Below are 13,560 nucleotides of genomic sequence, written 5' to 3'. Positions count from 1 at the left end.
AAAGGTCTGGCAAGATGAGAAGAGATTTTTCAAATGAGAGAAAGGAAAGAATTAACGGGGCAGCTTTCCACAGGAAAACAGCTGGTAATGAGTTTAGAAGCACAAGAAAAAAAGTTAGACTTAAAAAGGAACTTACTGCTGACTACTTTGGTGATTGGACAAAAGTGAGGGAATAGGGAACAATGGAAGGGATTTTGAGTTAGGGAGAAGGTGAGAAGATTGAATTCATGAGGCATAGCTTCAATTTTATTAGGAAAGCAGAAGGCAAGTTTCTCTAGAGGGAGCAAGATGGTAGGAATGGGGAGAAAGGACTCAAGGCTAGGAAAGAATATTTTAAATAGTTACTTTCAGTTAGGGAGTGTGAAGAAAGGGGACTGTCAATACTGTCAATTGCTACAGGATAGTTAAGGAGGATGAACACATAGAAAAGACTACTTGATTGGAAATAAAGAGATCCTCAATGACCTTTGTGAGATCACTTTCAATGGGGCAGTTTCAATGGAAAGGAGACAAAAGGGTTTGAACAGTAAACGGGTGGATAGTGAGTAAGTGGAGGCAGAGAATGGAGATTATACTTTGTATAAGCAGAACAGTGAATAGTAGGACAGAGAGCTAGGATAATGGATGGAGTGTGGATCTATCCATTGATGTATATCAGAGTTGATAAAAATGTATTTGCTTTTTTTTAATCTTTAAGGATGAGGGATACCTAGGGCTATTTGTAAGCAGAGAAACCTAATCAATAAAGAAGAATATATTAAAAATGAGAGAAAGGAAATGGTCAAAGAAAAAAGCATTTATTATGTGCTTACTATGTACAAAATCTTATGCAAATCACTAGGAGTAGCAATGAAAAATCAAGATGATTGGACTATCAAGAAGTTTACATTAGAATAAGGGGAGGCAACATACAGAAGATTTCAGCTGAAGGAAGGTAAGAAGGTCCAAGAATCCTGGGCACACTTTAAGTCTCTAGGGGCATTTTATCCTCTTAGGTTAGACGGCAGGCTATAAAGATAGATGAAAACTGGTTTGAGGCACAGAGAAAAGTTAGAAAGCTCACAATGAATGGCCTCAGTCTTCTCATTAAAGTAGTGGGTAAGATCACTAGGTGAGAGAGAGGGACTAAGAGTGAAATGAAGAATTTGAGAAGAAGGGAGGAAGTTTGGAACAGCTTTTGGAGAGAATAAGATAGGGAGACAATTCAAGGTTTAAAAGGATTGCCAAACCAAAATGATAATGATGGCTTCCTCCAGCAGTGACCTGCAATTCAGGATTAGAACTAGAGACAGCAAATGGTAGTGGTGAGTTTGGGATGGGGAAAGTAAAAATATCAGGGAACAAAGGATTAAAGGGTAGAGGAGAGTATATTTATAAAATAACTGACTATGGTTAGGACCATGAAGGGCGGCAAGTGAAGCCAAAACAAAGGGTAGTCAAACATGGGTGATATTAAACAACTGGAGGTCAAAATTTCTGGAAAACAGTTAGCCTGAAATGATCAGCACAAATTAATCCCAATTTGGAAAACATAGCTGGTTTGAAAAAAAGCAGTGCTACATATATGGAAAAATGAAATAGACTGGTGAAAGGGAAGAGAAAACTGGGATGTTGGATTGAGGGATATCAAAACCAATGGAAAATTTCTATGTTAAGATTATGTTAATTTTAAAATAGCTTTGAAATAAATACCTATTTTGCACCAAAAATACATATTTAGTAACAAATTTCCACATATAAACACATAGAAGTAATTTAATAGACTTTAATATATTAATAGATGGAAATCTTAAGTGGTGTTGATTTTGAGATTATTCATAATTTACAGGAAATCATTACCAAAAATTGGTGAATCTTAACCAAGAATTTTAGAAATCTAATAAAGATACAAAGATTGGACTGCCTTAATGAAAATTGTGATCACTTTCATAAACTCATAAATGCCAATAACAATATGGAAGACATCTTGAATAATTTTTAAATGTATATATGTATGAATGTATACTAGAGGAAGGAAGGAAAAAAGCATTTATTAAGTGCCTATTCTGTTCCAGGAATTGCACTAACAAGGAGTATGATATAGTAGAAGGTTCACTGGATTTAGAGTCAGAAGACCTGAGACCCAGCTATGTCACTTCCTAGTTTTATTCCTTTAATAAACCTCTGACTTCTTTCGTGTAAAATCTGGATCATGACACTTTTACTACCTGACTCAGAGAGTCATCATAAAATAACATATATATATATATGTGTGTGTGTGTGTGTGTGTGTGTATACACACATACATATACATATGCATACATATATATACATACACATTTACACATTATATATACATATATGTGTGTATGTATGTGTGTATATCTATATCTATGTATCTATATCTAGTTAGATAGATAGATAGATAAATAGATAGATAGATAGATAGATAGATAGATAGATAGATAGATAGATAGATAAGTAATTGAGACACACTTTGGAAACCTAAGGTATTACCTTTGTTCCAGTTAGGTCGGTGAGGTTTCTATAAACAATTATGTAAAGGATGCTTGTCATAGGAAATAGAAGGTTGACTTAGAGTTGGAAAGATCTGAGTTCAGTTCATACTTCTCATACCTAGCTGTCCATAATCACTTAATCTCTTAGTGATCTTGGCAACTCACTCAGATTATGAATTATAGAAAATCTACTGATCCATATCAGTCAAAAAAAAATCCCCATAACATGTGTAAGCATAGGTATAGTCAGGGGTGGGGAACCTGTGGCCTTGAGGCCACCTGTAGCACTCTAGGTTCTCAGATCCCTTTGAATGAATCCAAAGTTCACAGAACAAATCCCCTTAATAAAAGGATTTGTTCTGTAAAACCTGGACTCAGTCAAAAGGCCTCACCCATCCAATACTATTGAATAAATAAATAAATGAAAAGTAAATAAGTCAATGAATAAATGAATGGTTAAAAATGAATAAATAAATGGGCATTGAATTCCTATATGTAATTGTGTATGCTATTTTTTTTTCTTTTTTACTTATGGGAAAACTGAAGTATAGACTATGGTAACATGCCTAACAGCACATAGCAAATTAACAAGAGCACTGGGAATAGGAGCCAGGTCCCATAAGCCCAGATCAGGGCTCTATTTATTAGATCATGCTGCTGTACTCATCTGAAGAAAACCTAGCTTGGGAAGCATAAAAAGCTAATTATTCTTCTAGATCAATTTTTACAAAACACCTGGGAAGCAGGCCCAGAGCAATTGAGACATCTGAGAAGCTCACAAGTATTATTTTCAAGGGACTAATAGCATACGAGCTCTCCAAATTGTCTTTAGAAAGTAGTATGTGACACCAGATGGGAGGTCACAAGGCTCGAGTCAGGAGGTGAAACAATGCTGGAACATTTTCACAATGCCCAGCAATGAGGCACATGAGAAGAAAGAGGGGCTATTTTGGTCCCTTTCAGCTCAATTAGAGTATAAAGCCTATATGAAACCGTGCTTAGTTTGTCCAAGGATGAAGGAAAAATAACACGTACCTCAATTAAGTGTGGAGTTTGACACATAAGGTGTTGCCCAAAACTCTGCCAAGGTCTACTGGGCACAGATGATGAATTTCTGCACAGAGCCCTAGGAGTCACCATGGAGATTTAAAGCAGACCAGATTTCTTGCATTTTTGAACATCGTTTATGTGTGTTTAATTCTCATGCTTTGATGGACAGGGAAAGCCTTTTCTGCACTTCAGGATGCCTTGTAGAAAGACTTCAGCCAAAACAGTGGCTGAACCTGCATGTGTAATCGCTTGCCAACTTAACTCTCTAAGTGAAGCAGGAACATTAGCCCCCTTCTCTGGAGGGAGCAGCTGGGAGAATGGTGGCCAGAGGAGCAATAGATCGTCTTTGAAAAAAAGCAGCTATAAAAATGTACATCTGTGCCAGGAGCATCCACCACAAAATAGAAAAAGGGAAAGCTGGATTAGCCAGAGCAACAGGAAAAATCAGACTCCGTTGTGAGAATGATCACAGTGACGTCACGGCAAATAGATTTTTGTCTTCATTAAATGCAGCTCCTCTCTATTACCCCCATAAACAAAGGCAAATCAAAGAAAGGGACCACTATCTTCTCACCCAAAGGAAAAAAAAATGAATGATCTGAAGCCATTGGACAGGGTAAAGAGCTTGATGTGAAAATACAGCCTGCTGCTGCTGCATCCGGATGGCTTTGGAATAAATTGAGATTCCCAGTCTAGTCTGCTCATACTCACACCACTAACTGATTGTCTAATTCTGGCCAAGTGCCTGAGGCTTCTATAAGCTAAGGGTGTTGCTGAAATATATATATATATATATATATATATATATACCCACTTCAGGAAAAAAAAAGTATGGTACTGATTTTAGGAGTAAGACATATTTCAGCTCAAAACCCCAAAAGTAAATATTTCCCAATTATGGTAAAAGTTCTTCAATAAGGCAGGAACCAGCAGCTGAGCAAGCAGGGATGGGAAGCCAGTTTTTTGCCTGCATTCTATCTTCAGAGCTGCCCTATGTTTCTTTGCTTAGACTTTGAAGTTTTTTTTAGGTAGATATGGATTTGTGATCTAAACCTTCCTCCTCTTCTTTCCCCCTGCAATAGCTTAAAAAGATGGGGATTGAGGTCAGAACTAATAATATATGCTTTGCAAACTAGCCATACTTCTCAAATTTCTATTTAAGAAATTATTTCTAAGTATATGAGATGGCCCATACTATACCACCCTAGAGAAAAGATGAACTCATAGACTCACAGACTTGATCTAGAGTAGAAAGTCATATGGTCTAACCCCTAGATTTTACAGTTAAGGAAACTGGAGTCTAAGGAAGTTAAGGGATTTGGTCACAGTCACACAAGTAGTAAGCATCGGGGCAACATCTGAACCCAGATCTTTTGATTTTGTTCTTACACATTACTATTCTCTTCACAAACTAGGACCTACTCTACTTCACACAAGATACTCTATCTTCCATCTCATTGACTTTTCATGGGCCTTCCCCATGCCTGGACATCATCACATTTTGGAATTCATGGTTTCTTTCAAGACACAGCTCAAGTATGACCTTGTATCTGAAACATCTCCTGATTTCCTCAGTCTCTACTGCACTCCCTTGCAAAATGACCTTTTATTAATCTTGCACATATTGTATGTATGTAAGTATATGTGTGTATTCAGTTCTCTCTGACACTAGAAATCAGGTAGTCCCAGAGGGAAGGGAATGTTTCATGTCTATCTTCATACTGCTAGCCCTTCAGTAAGCACTTCAGAGGCACTGCTCTGACCAGAGTACCACATAATTTTTATGGAAATGTATTACCAATATTTTGAATTTAATTTTTTTTAGCTATTGGGAATATTCAAATGAAAAAGGACCAGGAAATGGAAAACAATTAAATAATCACTTGAGTGAATATGTAAAAGGTCAAAAGAAGAAAATAGAAAAGTATCCATAGGAAATATTACTGATATAAACTGTCTTTACCTTTGATGAGTAAGTAATAGAGTTTTATTCTTGGGGGTAATTAAACTACCTGGTCACTTAATCCAGAAGTTCTATTTTCAGTTCAGTTGGCAGATAATCTAGTAGTGACATCTAATAATAAAGGGAAATATTTATGATGGGAAACTATCTTGGGGAGACAGTTTCCTCCACTATGATCTACCCTCCACTCCCCAAACACACACACTCTCTCTCTCTCTCTCTCTCTCTCTCTCTCTCTCTCTCTCTCTCTCTCTCACCAACACGACTACCACACACAATAACTTTTCATTTGTACTTGCAGTTCACAGGAATGGAAGAAGAAAACACATCTAATTGTTTTAGAAAAAAATATAAAAGGCCATTAACTACCTTGTCCCAAGGGTGCTTTCTACTTCATTCCTTACTCTATCTTTCCCAGTACAGCTCAGCTCTCTGTGAACTTAGATTTTAACTAAAGCAATATAGGATAGGAAGATCATTATATTAAGGGTAGGGAGAGCAATTAGGGCAAAGGGTAATAGAATTGGTGGAAGAACCCAAAATTGGTACAGTGTAAAGAAGCAGCTGGAGTTTGAAGATGTGAATTAGAATTCTAGTGCTGGATTTCACTACCCCAAAAAAGGGCCGTTCAATTTCAAGAGCAGGTACAAAGCACTTGGCAAACTTTAAAGTATTACAAAAACAGGAATTATTAGAATTATCTGGGTGATAGTGGGGTAATCACCTAACCCCTTTTGGCCTCGGTTTCCTCATTGGTCAAATAAGGGGGTTAGTCTAATAGCCTCTGACATCTTTTTCAGCCCTGAATCAGCAGAAATCTCACACCACTAAGCAGAGATGCATCTAAACCTTTACAAACTATTCATTTTGCCATGTTCTCATAGTACCAACAACAAGCAACAAGTAGTCCCCCGGTTCATAACACATGAGGGTGAGAACTGTTTTCTCTCTCTCTCTCTCTCTCTCTCTCTCTCTCTCTCTCTCTCTCTCTCTCTCTCTCTCTCTCTCTGTCACACACACACACACACACACACACACACATCCCTTTTCTCTCCTCTCTCCCTTCCCTCCTTCTCTCTCGAAGAAAAAAGGAAAGTTACTGCGAAGGAGGCTTTGGGTCTGTGACTGTGAAGCTGTTGCCGTGGCGTCACTTCTCTGCGATTCTCCCCCCTCCCTGCACACTGTGGAAGTGTTCCCTAACTGGTGCTGGGAACGAGGTAGGAGAAGGAGTGTGCTCCATGTGATTGCCAACTGAGCTGAGCTGCAGTCTCTGCTGCAAGTTGTCCTCTTCGGGCTCCTGCGGGAAGAGGATCACTAGGTACCTGGGTCAGGGGGCAGAGTGTGGAACGATGCCAACGTCCTCCCTATGCCCTGGCCTTTCATTTCTCCCCCGTTTGAGCCCTTTGTTAATTGATGTGCCTGTGACTATTGGCTGAAGTTCTCCCAGTGATTTGCATGAACGAAGAGGGAGTGTCTTCTGCTGCTTTCACATCAGTAGCTAAATGACTGCAGTTTCACTGGGAATGAACTGCCCAGGGAATGAGAGGCGCTCACGAACCCTAGGAGTCAGCTGGCTGCCGGGGAACAGGCAGCAGCCTCTGGATATGGGGCATCTCTACGGTCACAGAAGCAGCACCAGTCGGAGGAACCTGCCGGTAAGTGAGAGGGTTCAGAATCCGGATCACCTGCGCAAGTTGCAGGGACCTCTAGACAGGCAGTTGCGGGCCCCAGGGCTTTGCTTTTTCTGAGCCTTCCAGCTTGATCCAAACTTCATGCGAGCGATCGGGGAGAGGAGGGAGGGGGAAAGAGTTAGGGAGAATGTCTTTACCACAAAACGAAAGCCATAGACTGGGATTAGAGGGAGGGAAAGGGGGGTTGGGGTACGGAAGGTAATTTTGGAAGCAAAAATATTGCACGATTGAGTCATAAAAAGGAATGGGTGCAGTCCTTAAGCCTTTTTTAGATATAGCACATGCAACAGTGGGAACAGCTTCTAGTCAACTGCAAAAGACAAATTATTTTGCATAATCATTTTTCTGTGTTTAGTTTCAGTCCCCCAGGGGAGGAGGATTAGTGAGGGTTTGTGAGAGGGTGGGGAGAGCTATCCTCTTTTCAACTAGATTTGAGTTGCGTGTTGGAAATGAGAATCCCTCATCCTTCCTGCTTTAAGGGATTTGTATGCTTCATGGCACGGCATGTTATTGGGGGCACCGGAGGCATGGGGATTTAAATGGTGGGGTGGAGGGGGGACTCCCGGATCCACCTCTCAAACCTTCCTTTCCCCTTCTCAGCTCCTATCTTTCCCTTCCTTTTGGTGATGCCTTGTTGCACATGAGTGAGACCTTCAGTCCTCTGTATGTTGCAATGGACTCTTGACAGCACTGGTTGCTTGCTGGATTAGAGAGTAAAGGGTTGGGGTGAGAAAAGTAGGCAAACAGAGGAGTGACTCTTGTAAAGACAAACTCTGTCTGTGATTGTGTCCTATAAAGCAAGCACCCTCTTCACCAGATTGAGCATGATGCGCTGCGTGCCTAAAGCATCCCCGACTGAGTTATTTGGGGAGGAGGGTGGTCAGGTGAGAGTAATGAGCTGCATCCCTGCTGAGTTCTATAGCCCCTTGTCTCTAACTCCAATATGCTTCTCTCTGTCTGCCCGTGTGTCGTCTTCTCTACGCCTCTTCACCTCCAGCATCTGTTACTGTTTTTCCTCTTCGTGGGACCTTTCAACTGCTTCGCAAGTTACAGTAGAGCCACGGAGCTCTTCTACAGCCTGAACGAGGGGCTACCGGCAGGAGTGTTTATCGGAAGCCTTGCTGAGGACCTGCAGCTGGTCCCCCAGGCAGCATCAGCAGAAGCAGCAGTGGCAGCAGGGAGTGAGGAAGACCAGCAATCGCACCAGCACCACCATCACCGAGAGGAATGGGATCCCCCTCTTTCCTTCAGTTTGGCATCCCAGGGGCTGGGTGGCCAGTATGTGACCCTGGACAACCGTTCAGGGGAGCTGCACACTTCTGAGCAGGAGATCGACCGGGAGGCACTGTGTCTTGAAGGAGGTGGGGGAGGGGGAGGTGGGGGAGGAGGGAGGAACGGCATCTCAGTCTCCTCCTCACCTTCCTCAGAATCCTGCGTCTTGCTCCTGGATGTGCTGGTCCTGCCTCAGGAGTACTTCAGATTTGTGAAAGTGAAAATTGCCATCCGAGACATAAATGACAATGCTCCTCAGTTCCCCGTGTCCCAAATCGCTGTATCAGTTCCTGAAAATGCACCCGTCAACACCCGATTGGCCATTGAACATCCAGCCCTGGACCCAGATGTGGGCATTAATGGGGTTCAGACCTATCGCCTCTTGGACTATCATGGTGTCTTTACCTTGGATGTTGAGGAGAATGAGAATGGGGAGCGTACCCCGTACCTAATTGTCATGGGGGCATTAGACAGGGAGACTCAAGATCAGTATGTAACCATCATCATAGCAGAAGATGGTGGCTCTCCACCTCTCATGGGCAGTGCCACTCTCACGATTGGCATCAGTGATATTAATGACAACTGTCCCCTTTTCACAGACTCACAGATCAACGTGACTGTGTATGGAAATGCTACAGTGGGCACTCCCGTGGCGAGTGTCCAGGCTGTGGATAGAGACTTAGGTGCCAATGCTCAGATCACCTACTCCTACAGCCAGAAGGTTCCACAGGTATCAAAAGATTTATTCCACCTGGATGAAATCACTGGAGTCATCAAACTCTTCAGAAAGATTGGGGGCAATGTTCTCCGACTACATAAGCTCACCATACTTGCCAATGGACCAGGATGCATTCCGGCTGTAATCACTGTCCTAGTGACCATCATCAAAGTAGTTTTTCGTCCACCTGAGATAGTTCCTCGTTATATTGCTAATGAAGCTGAAGGAGTTGTTTACTTAAAGGAGTTGGAACCCATCAACACCCCAGTTGCATTTTTTACTATCAGGGACCCAGAAGATAAATATAAGGTGAATTGCTACCTGGATGGAGATGGACCATTCAGATTATCTCCCTATCAACCATACAATAATGAATACTTGTTAGAAACTGCAAAGTCTTTGGATTATGAGACACAACAGCTCTATGAGATAACTGTGGTGGCCTGGAACTCTGAGGGATTTCATGTTAGAAAGGTGATTAAAATACAGGTTCTAGATGACAATGACAATGCACCTGTTTTCACTCAACCACTGATAGAACTATCTATTGAAGAAAACAATGCACCAAATGCCTTTCTGACAAAGTTGCATGCCATAGATGCTGACAGTGGAGAAAGAGGTCAAGTTTCTTATTTCCTTGGACCCGATGCACCATCATATTTTGTATTAGACAAGATTACAGGGATTCTTACTGTGTCCACTCAGTTGGACAGAGAAGAAAAAGAGAAGTACAGGTACACAGTAAAAGCAGTCGACTCTGGGATACCGCCTCAAGAGTCAATAGCCACGGTTGCCATCACTGTTTTGGACAAAAATGACAACAGCCCTAGGTTCATCAACAAGGATTTCAGCTTTTTTGTGCCAGAAAATTTCCCAGGGTTTGGTGAAATTGGAGTGATCAGTGTCACAGACGCAGATGCGGGACGAAATGGATGGGTCGCCCTTTCAGTGATGAACCAGAGTGATATTTTTGTCATAGACACTGGAAAGGGCATGTTGAGAGCAAAAGTCTCTCTGGATAGAGAGCAACAAAGTTCCTATATTCTGTGGGTTGAAGCCGTTGATGGGGGTGAACCTGCCCTCTCTTCTACTGCAAAAATAACAATCCTTCTTCTTGACATCAATGACAACCCTCCTCTTGTTCTGTTTCCTCAGTCAAATATGTCTTATCTATTAGTCCTACCTTCTACTCTACCGGGCTCACCAGTTACAGAAGTCTATGCTGTTGACAAAGACACTGGTATGAATGCTGTCATTGCTTATAGCATCATAGGAAGAAGAGGTCCTCGGCCTGAATCTTTTAGGATAGACCCCAAAACTGGTAACATTACTTTGGAAGAGACATTGATGCAGAATGATTATGGGCTTTACCGCTTGCTGGTTAAAGTGAGTGACCATGGTTATCCTGAGCCCCTCCATTCTACTGTCATGGTAAATCTATTCGTCAATGACACCGTTAGCAATGAGAGCTACATTGAGAGTCTATTGCGAAAAGAACCTGAGATCAGCATTGAGGAAAAAGAACCACAAATTTCGATAGAACCTACTCACCGAAAAGTGGAATCAGCCTCTTGTGTGCCCACTTTAGTTGCCCTATCTGTGATAAGTTTGGGGTCCATCACATTAGTCACTGGGATGGGAATATACATATGTCTAAGAAAGGGGAAAAAGCATCACCGGGAAAATGACAATTTGGAAGTACAAGTCCCACTGAAAGGAAAGATTGACTTACATATGATAGAGAGGAAACCAATGGAGATTTCTAACATTTGATATTTCCAAGGGAAAAACTCAGAGATGTTTGGCTTGGACAGGCCACAAACATAATCATAGGTGTGCTGATTGGCAGTTCCGATGAAGGACAAATAATTTATAAATTATATTATATTGTAAATAACTGTTTACAAGTTTTATAAAATTCAAATTCAGGTCTTATAAAATGTGTACAGCATTTTTTAAAATGAAAAGTTAGTATTAACAGTTAGTGTACTGCTGATAAACGGCTTTCCATCATTTGCAGCTTTCATACATCAGCCAGGTCATTGAACAGAGTAAGGTAAGACATTGAAGTTTAAGAAGATATTTTAACCACCAGAGGGCATCAGTTGCTCCTATGTAGGAAGGTGTTTGAGATCTTATACATGACAGGTATTGTATATGAAAATAATGACAAAGTATATTTTAAATACATTGTTTTGAACATAAATATATACATAAATCTAAAATAAATGATTTTGTTCTACTTGTATGTATGATGATGAAAGGAGAAGAAATGCACTGGTAAAATAGAATGTTTATTACCTCACAAAAATAACATGTACAGTATGATAGAAGAAAGCATTAACAAGAAGTGCAATTTCTTTTCAGCAAGGATAGAAAACATTGCCATGTAATGAAAATTTGAACTGCTGAATAGTGTTCTTTTCACTTCCTCTAAACTCCAATAGCTTTCTGTTTGTTCTACCATTTTGCTTGCCATTTTGGGGGTGGGGGATGCATTTACCCATTCTTGCAGAAGATGTAAATGAAACAATTGTGCCCATGTCCAAACAGCCAGATGCAAAGGGATGGTTTGACCCTTAGTTGTCTCATAGCTGTTGGAAAATACTTCTGCTTCCTCAACTTGTCTGCTGTGCTTCTCATTTGAGTTACGAATTAGATCTTACATGCTATCTCTATTTCAACTGTCGTAGGAAAAAATAGAAATCGCTTTTAAAAAATCAGTAATATTAGAAGCTAATTCATATGGAATTCTAGCTGTTCAGGATTGATATTTCAAACGGGAGACGTTATTACTGTTACTGTTGATGCCGTTTAGGTTTACTGGCTACTATTTCTGGCTTTTGTTCTTTGGCTTTGGATTAGGGCCAAGAGCTGCCTTCTAAGCTTGGTGGCAGATTTCTGGGATAATTTATTCTTTACTACATCCTTTGCAATGCAAGCAGCAGGTTCATCATTGATGAATCCCTTTCACCTCACTGTGCAAGCTGAGGAAAAAATTCTTTCATTTGAGGGTTATGGCAAATATATCTGCGTAAACAAGGAAAATGTGTCAGCTTAAAAATGGGTCATTTTGCTTTCCAGCATCTTATGTCTGATTGTACCAAAAGTGTTTATATGTCTGCAAATTAAAGCTATATATTTTCATAACTTCTTTTTCCTTGGTTACCTTTCTGACTACAAAATTCACTGAATTGCTTTCTGAAGGTATTTGTTACCTCTGTCTTATATAAATCATAAGAAAGTGGTATCCTAGAAGTGCACATGTTGAAAAGTAGAGTTTACTTTAAAATAGTATTGACTTTGCATGTGTGAAGATGTGTGCATATGTCTGAAAGAGCTCTATATACAAAGGAATCTATTCTGGATGACGTGCATTTAAAAAAATAGAATGCTAGCAATTTTGAGCATTCTTTTTGCTGTTCCCTTATTTAATATAAGTTAAATTACACATAAGTTACTGAAATGCAATGGATTCCAGTCACTTTCATAGGGGAAAAAAGTTCTATACAAAATAAAATGAAGCAAAGCAGCCTTATAATATCCTCTGGTGGCTTGCATCTTTACTCAGTTCAGTGCTACATTGTTCCAAAGTGAAATGGTAAATATATTAAGGCTCTGACACAAAGTCAGTTGGAGATATGTACACTGTGAAGTGAAAGTTATTTGTGAATGTGGGGTAGATGAAATGGCTAACTGAGGAAGTTTCACTACCAATCCGACTCATTCAGCTGAAGTACCAGCCAAGGGAAGAAACAACAGTGCCTTGCAGAGAATAGGCACTTAACATTTATCAAATAGAATTTTTACTGCTTCCTTGTCCCTTTTATTCAAATATATAAATGTTCCAGATAAAACAAACTACATTTCATTAACTACTTCACAATTCCTCTACTAAAATAATATAGCTTCATATGCAAATAACAGTACTCTAAATACTGAAGCTCCCAAATATGCAACAATTTAGCCTTTGATACAAAAAAATGAAATATTTAACTTATCTAATTAGAAGAGCACTGGAGCATTGTTTTTTTAAGCAAAAATGAAATTTTCAGAGTCTATAAAAAATTTAAAACAGTAATAAGGAGTCATATTTTTGAATTCTTTCTTTTTCCAGAATGGCTTATATTTAAAAAAAAATCTCTTTCACATCAAAACACTAAAAACATGAATAACAAAGGATGCTAAAAGCAAATTAGGCTTACACATAAAAGGCCCATTTTACTAACACCTTGTGCTAGAACAGTTGCCAAAATGTATGCTAATCATCTCAATGTTGGTAGTTGAGCTGGCACAAAAATAAATGTTCCATTCATTAAAAATCCCAATATCCATTTAACAGTTTGAGAACGAGTGAGTGCTCTTTGC

General features: G+C 39.9%; 1 protein-coding gene across 1 annotated transcript; it reads left to right on the top strand.

The window, feature by feature from the left end:
• The first annotated feature begins 7,013 nt into the window (after positions 1-7,013).
• PCDH20 (protocadherin 20) lies at positions 7,014-12,342 on the top strand. Its single transcript, XM_036757738.1, has 2 exons — positions 7,014-7,166; positions 8,200-12,342. The coding sequence occupies exons 1-2, from the start codon at positions 7,014-7,016 to the stop codon at positions 10,963-10,965; spliced, it is 2,919 nt and encodes a 972-aa protein (XP_036613633.1). The 3' UTR covers positions 10,966-12,342.
• Positions 12,343-13,560: the final 1,218 nt, after the last annotated feature.

This window comes from Trichosurus vulpecula, chromosome 4 (genome assembly GCF_011100635.1).
Source record: "Trichosurus vulpecula isolate mTriVul1 chromosome 4, mTriVul1.pri, whole genome shotgun sequence".
Classification (NCBI taxonomy): domain Eukaryota; kingdom Metazoa; phylum Chordata; class Mammalia; order Diprotodontia; family Phalangeridae; genus Trichosurus; species Trichosurus vulpecula.
This window is presented reverse-complemented; position numbering and strand designations above follow the sequence as displayed.

Excerpts from the sequence above, each read along its gene's own strand:
- PCDH20 (XM_036757738.1), top strand. The coding sequence starts at position 7,014 with ATGACTGCAGTTTCACTGGGAATGAACTGCCCAGGGAATGAGAGGCGC. Across the intron at positions 7,167-8,199 it reads CCAGTCGGAGGAACCTGCCG|CATCTGTTACTGTTTTTCCT; the intron begins GTAAGTGAGAGG and ends CTTCACCTCCAG.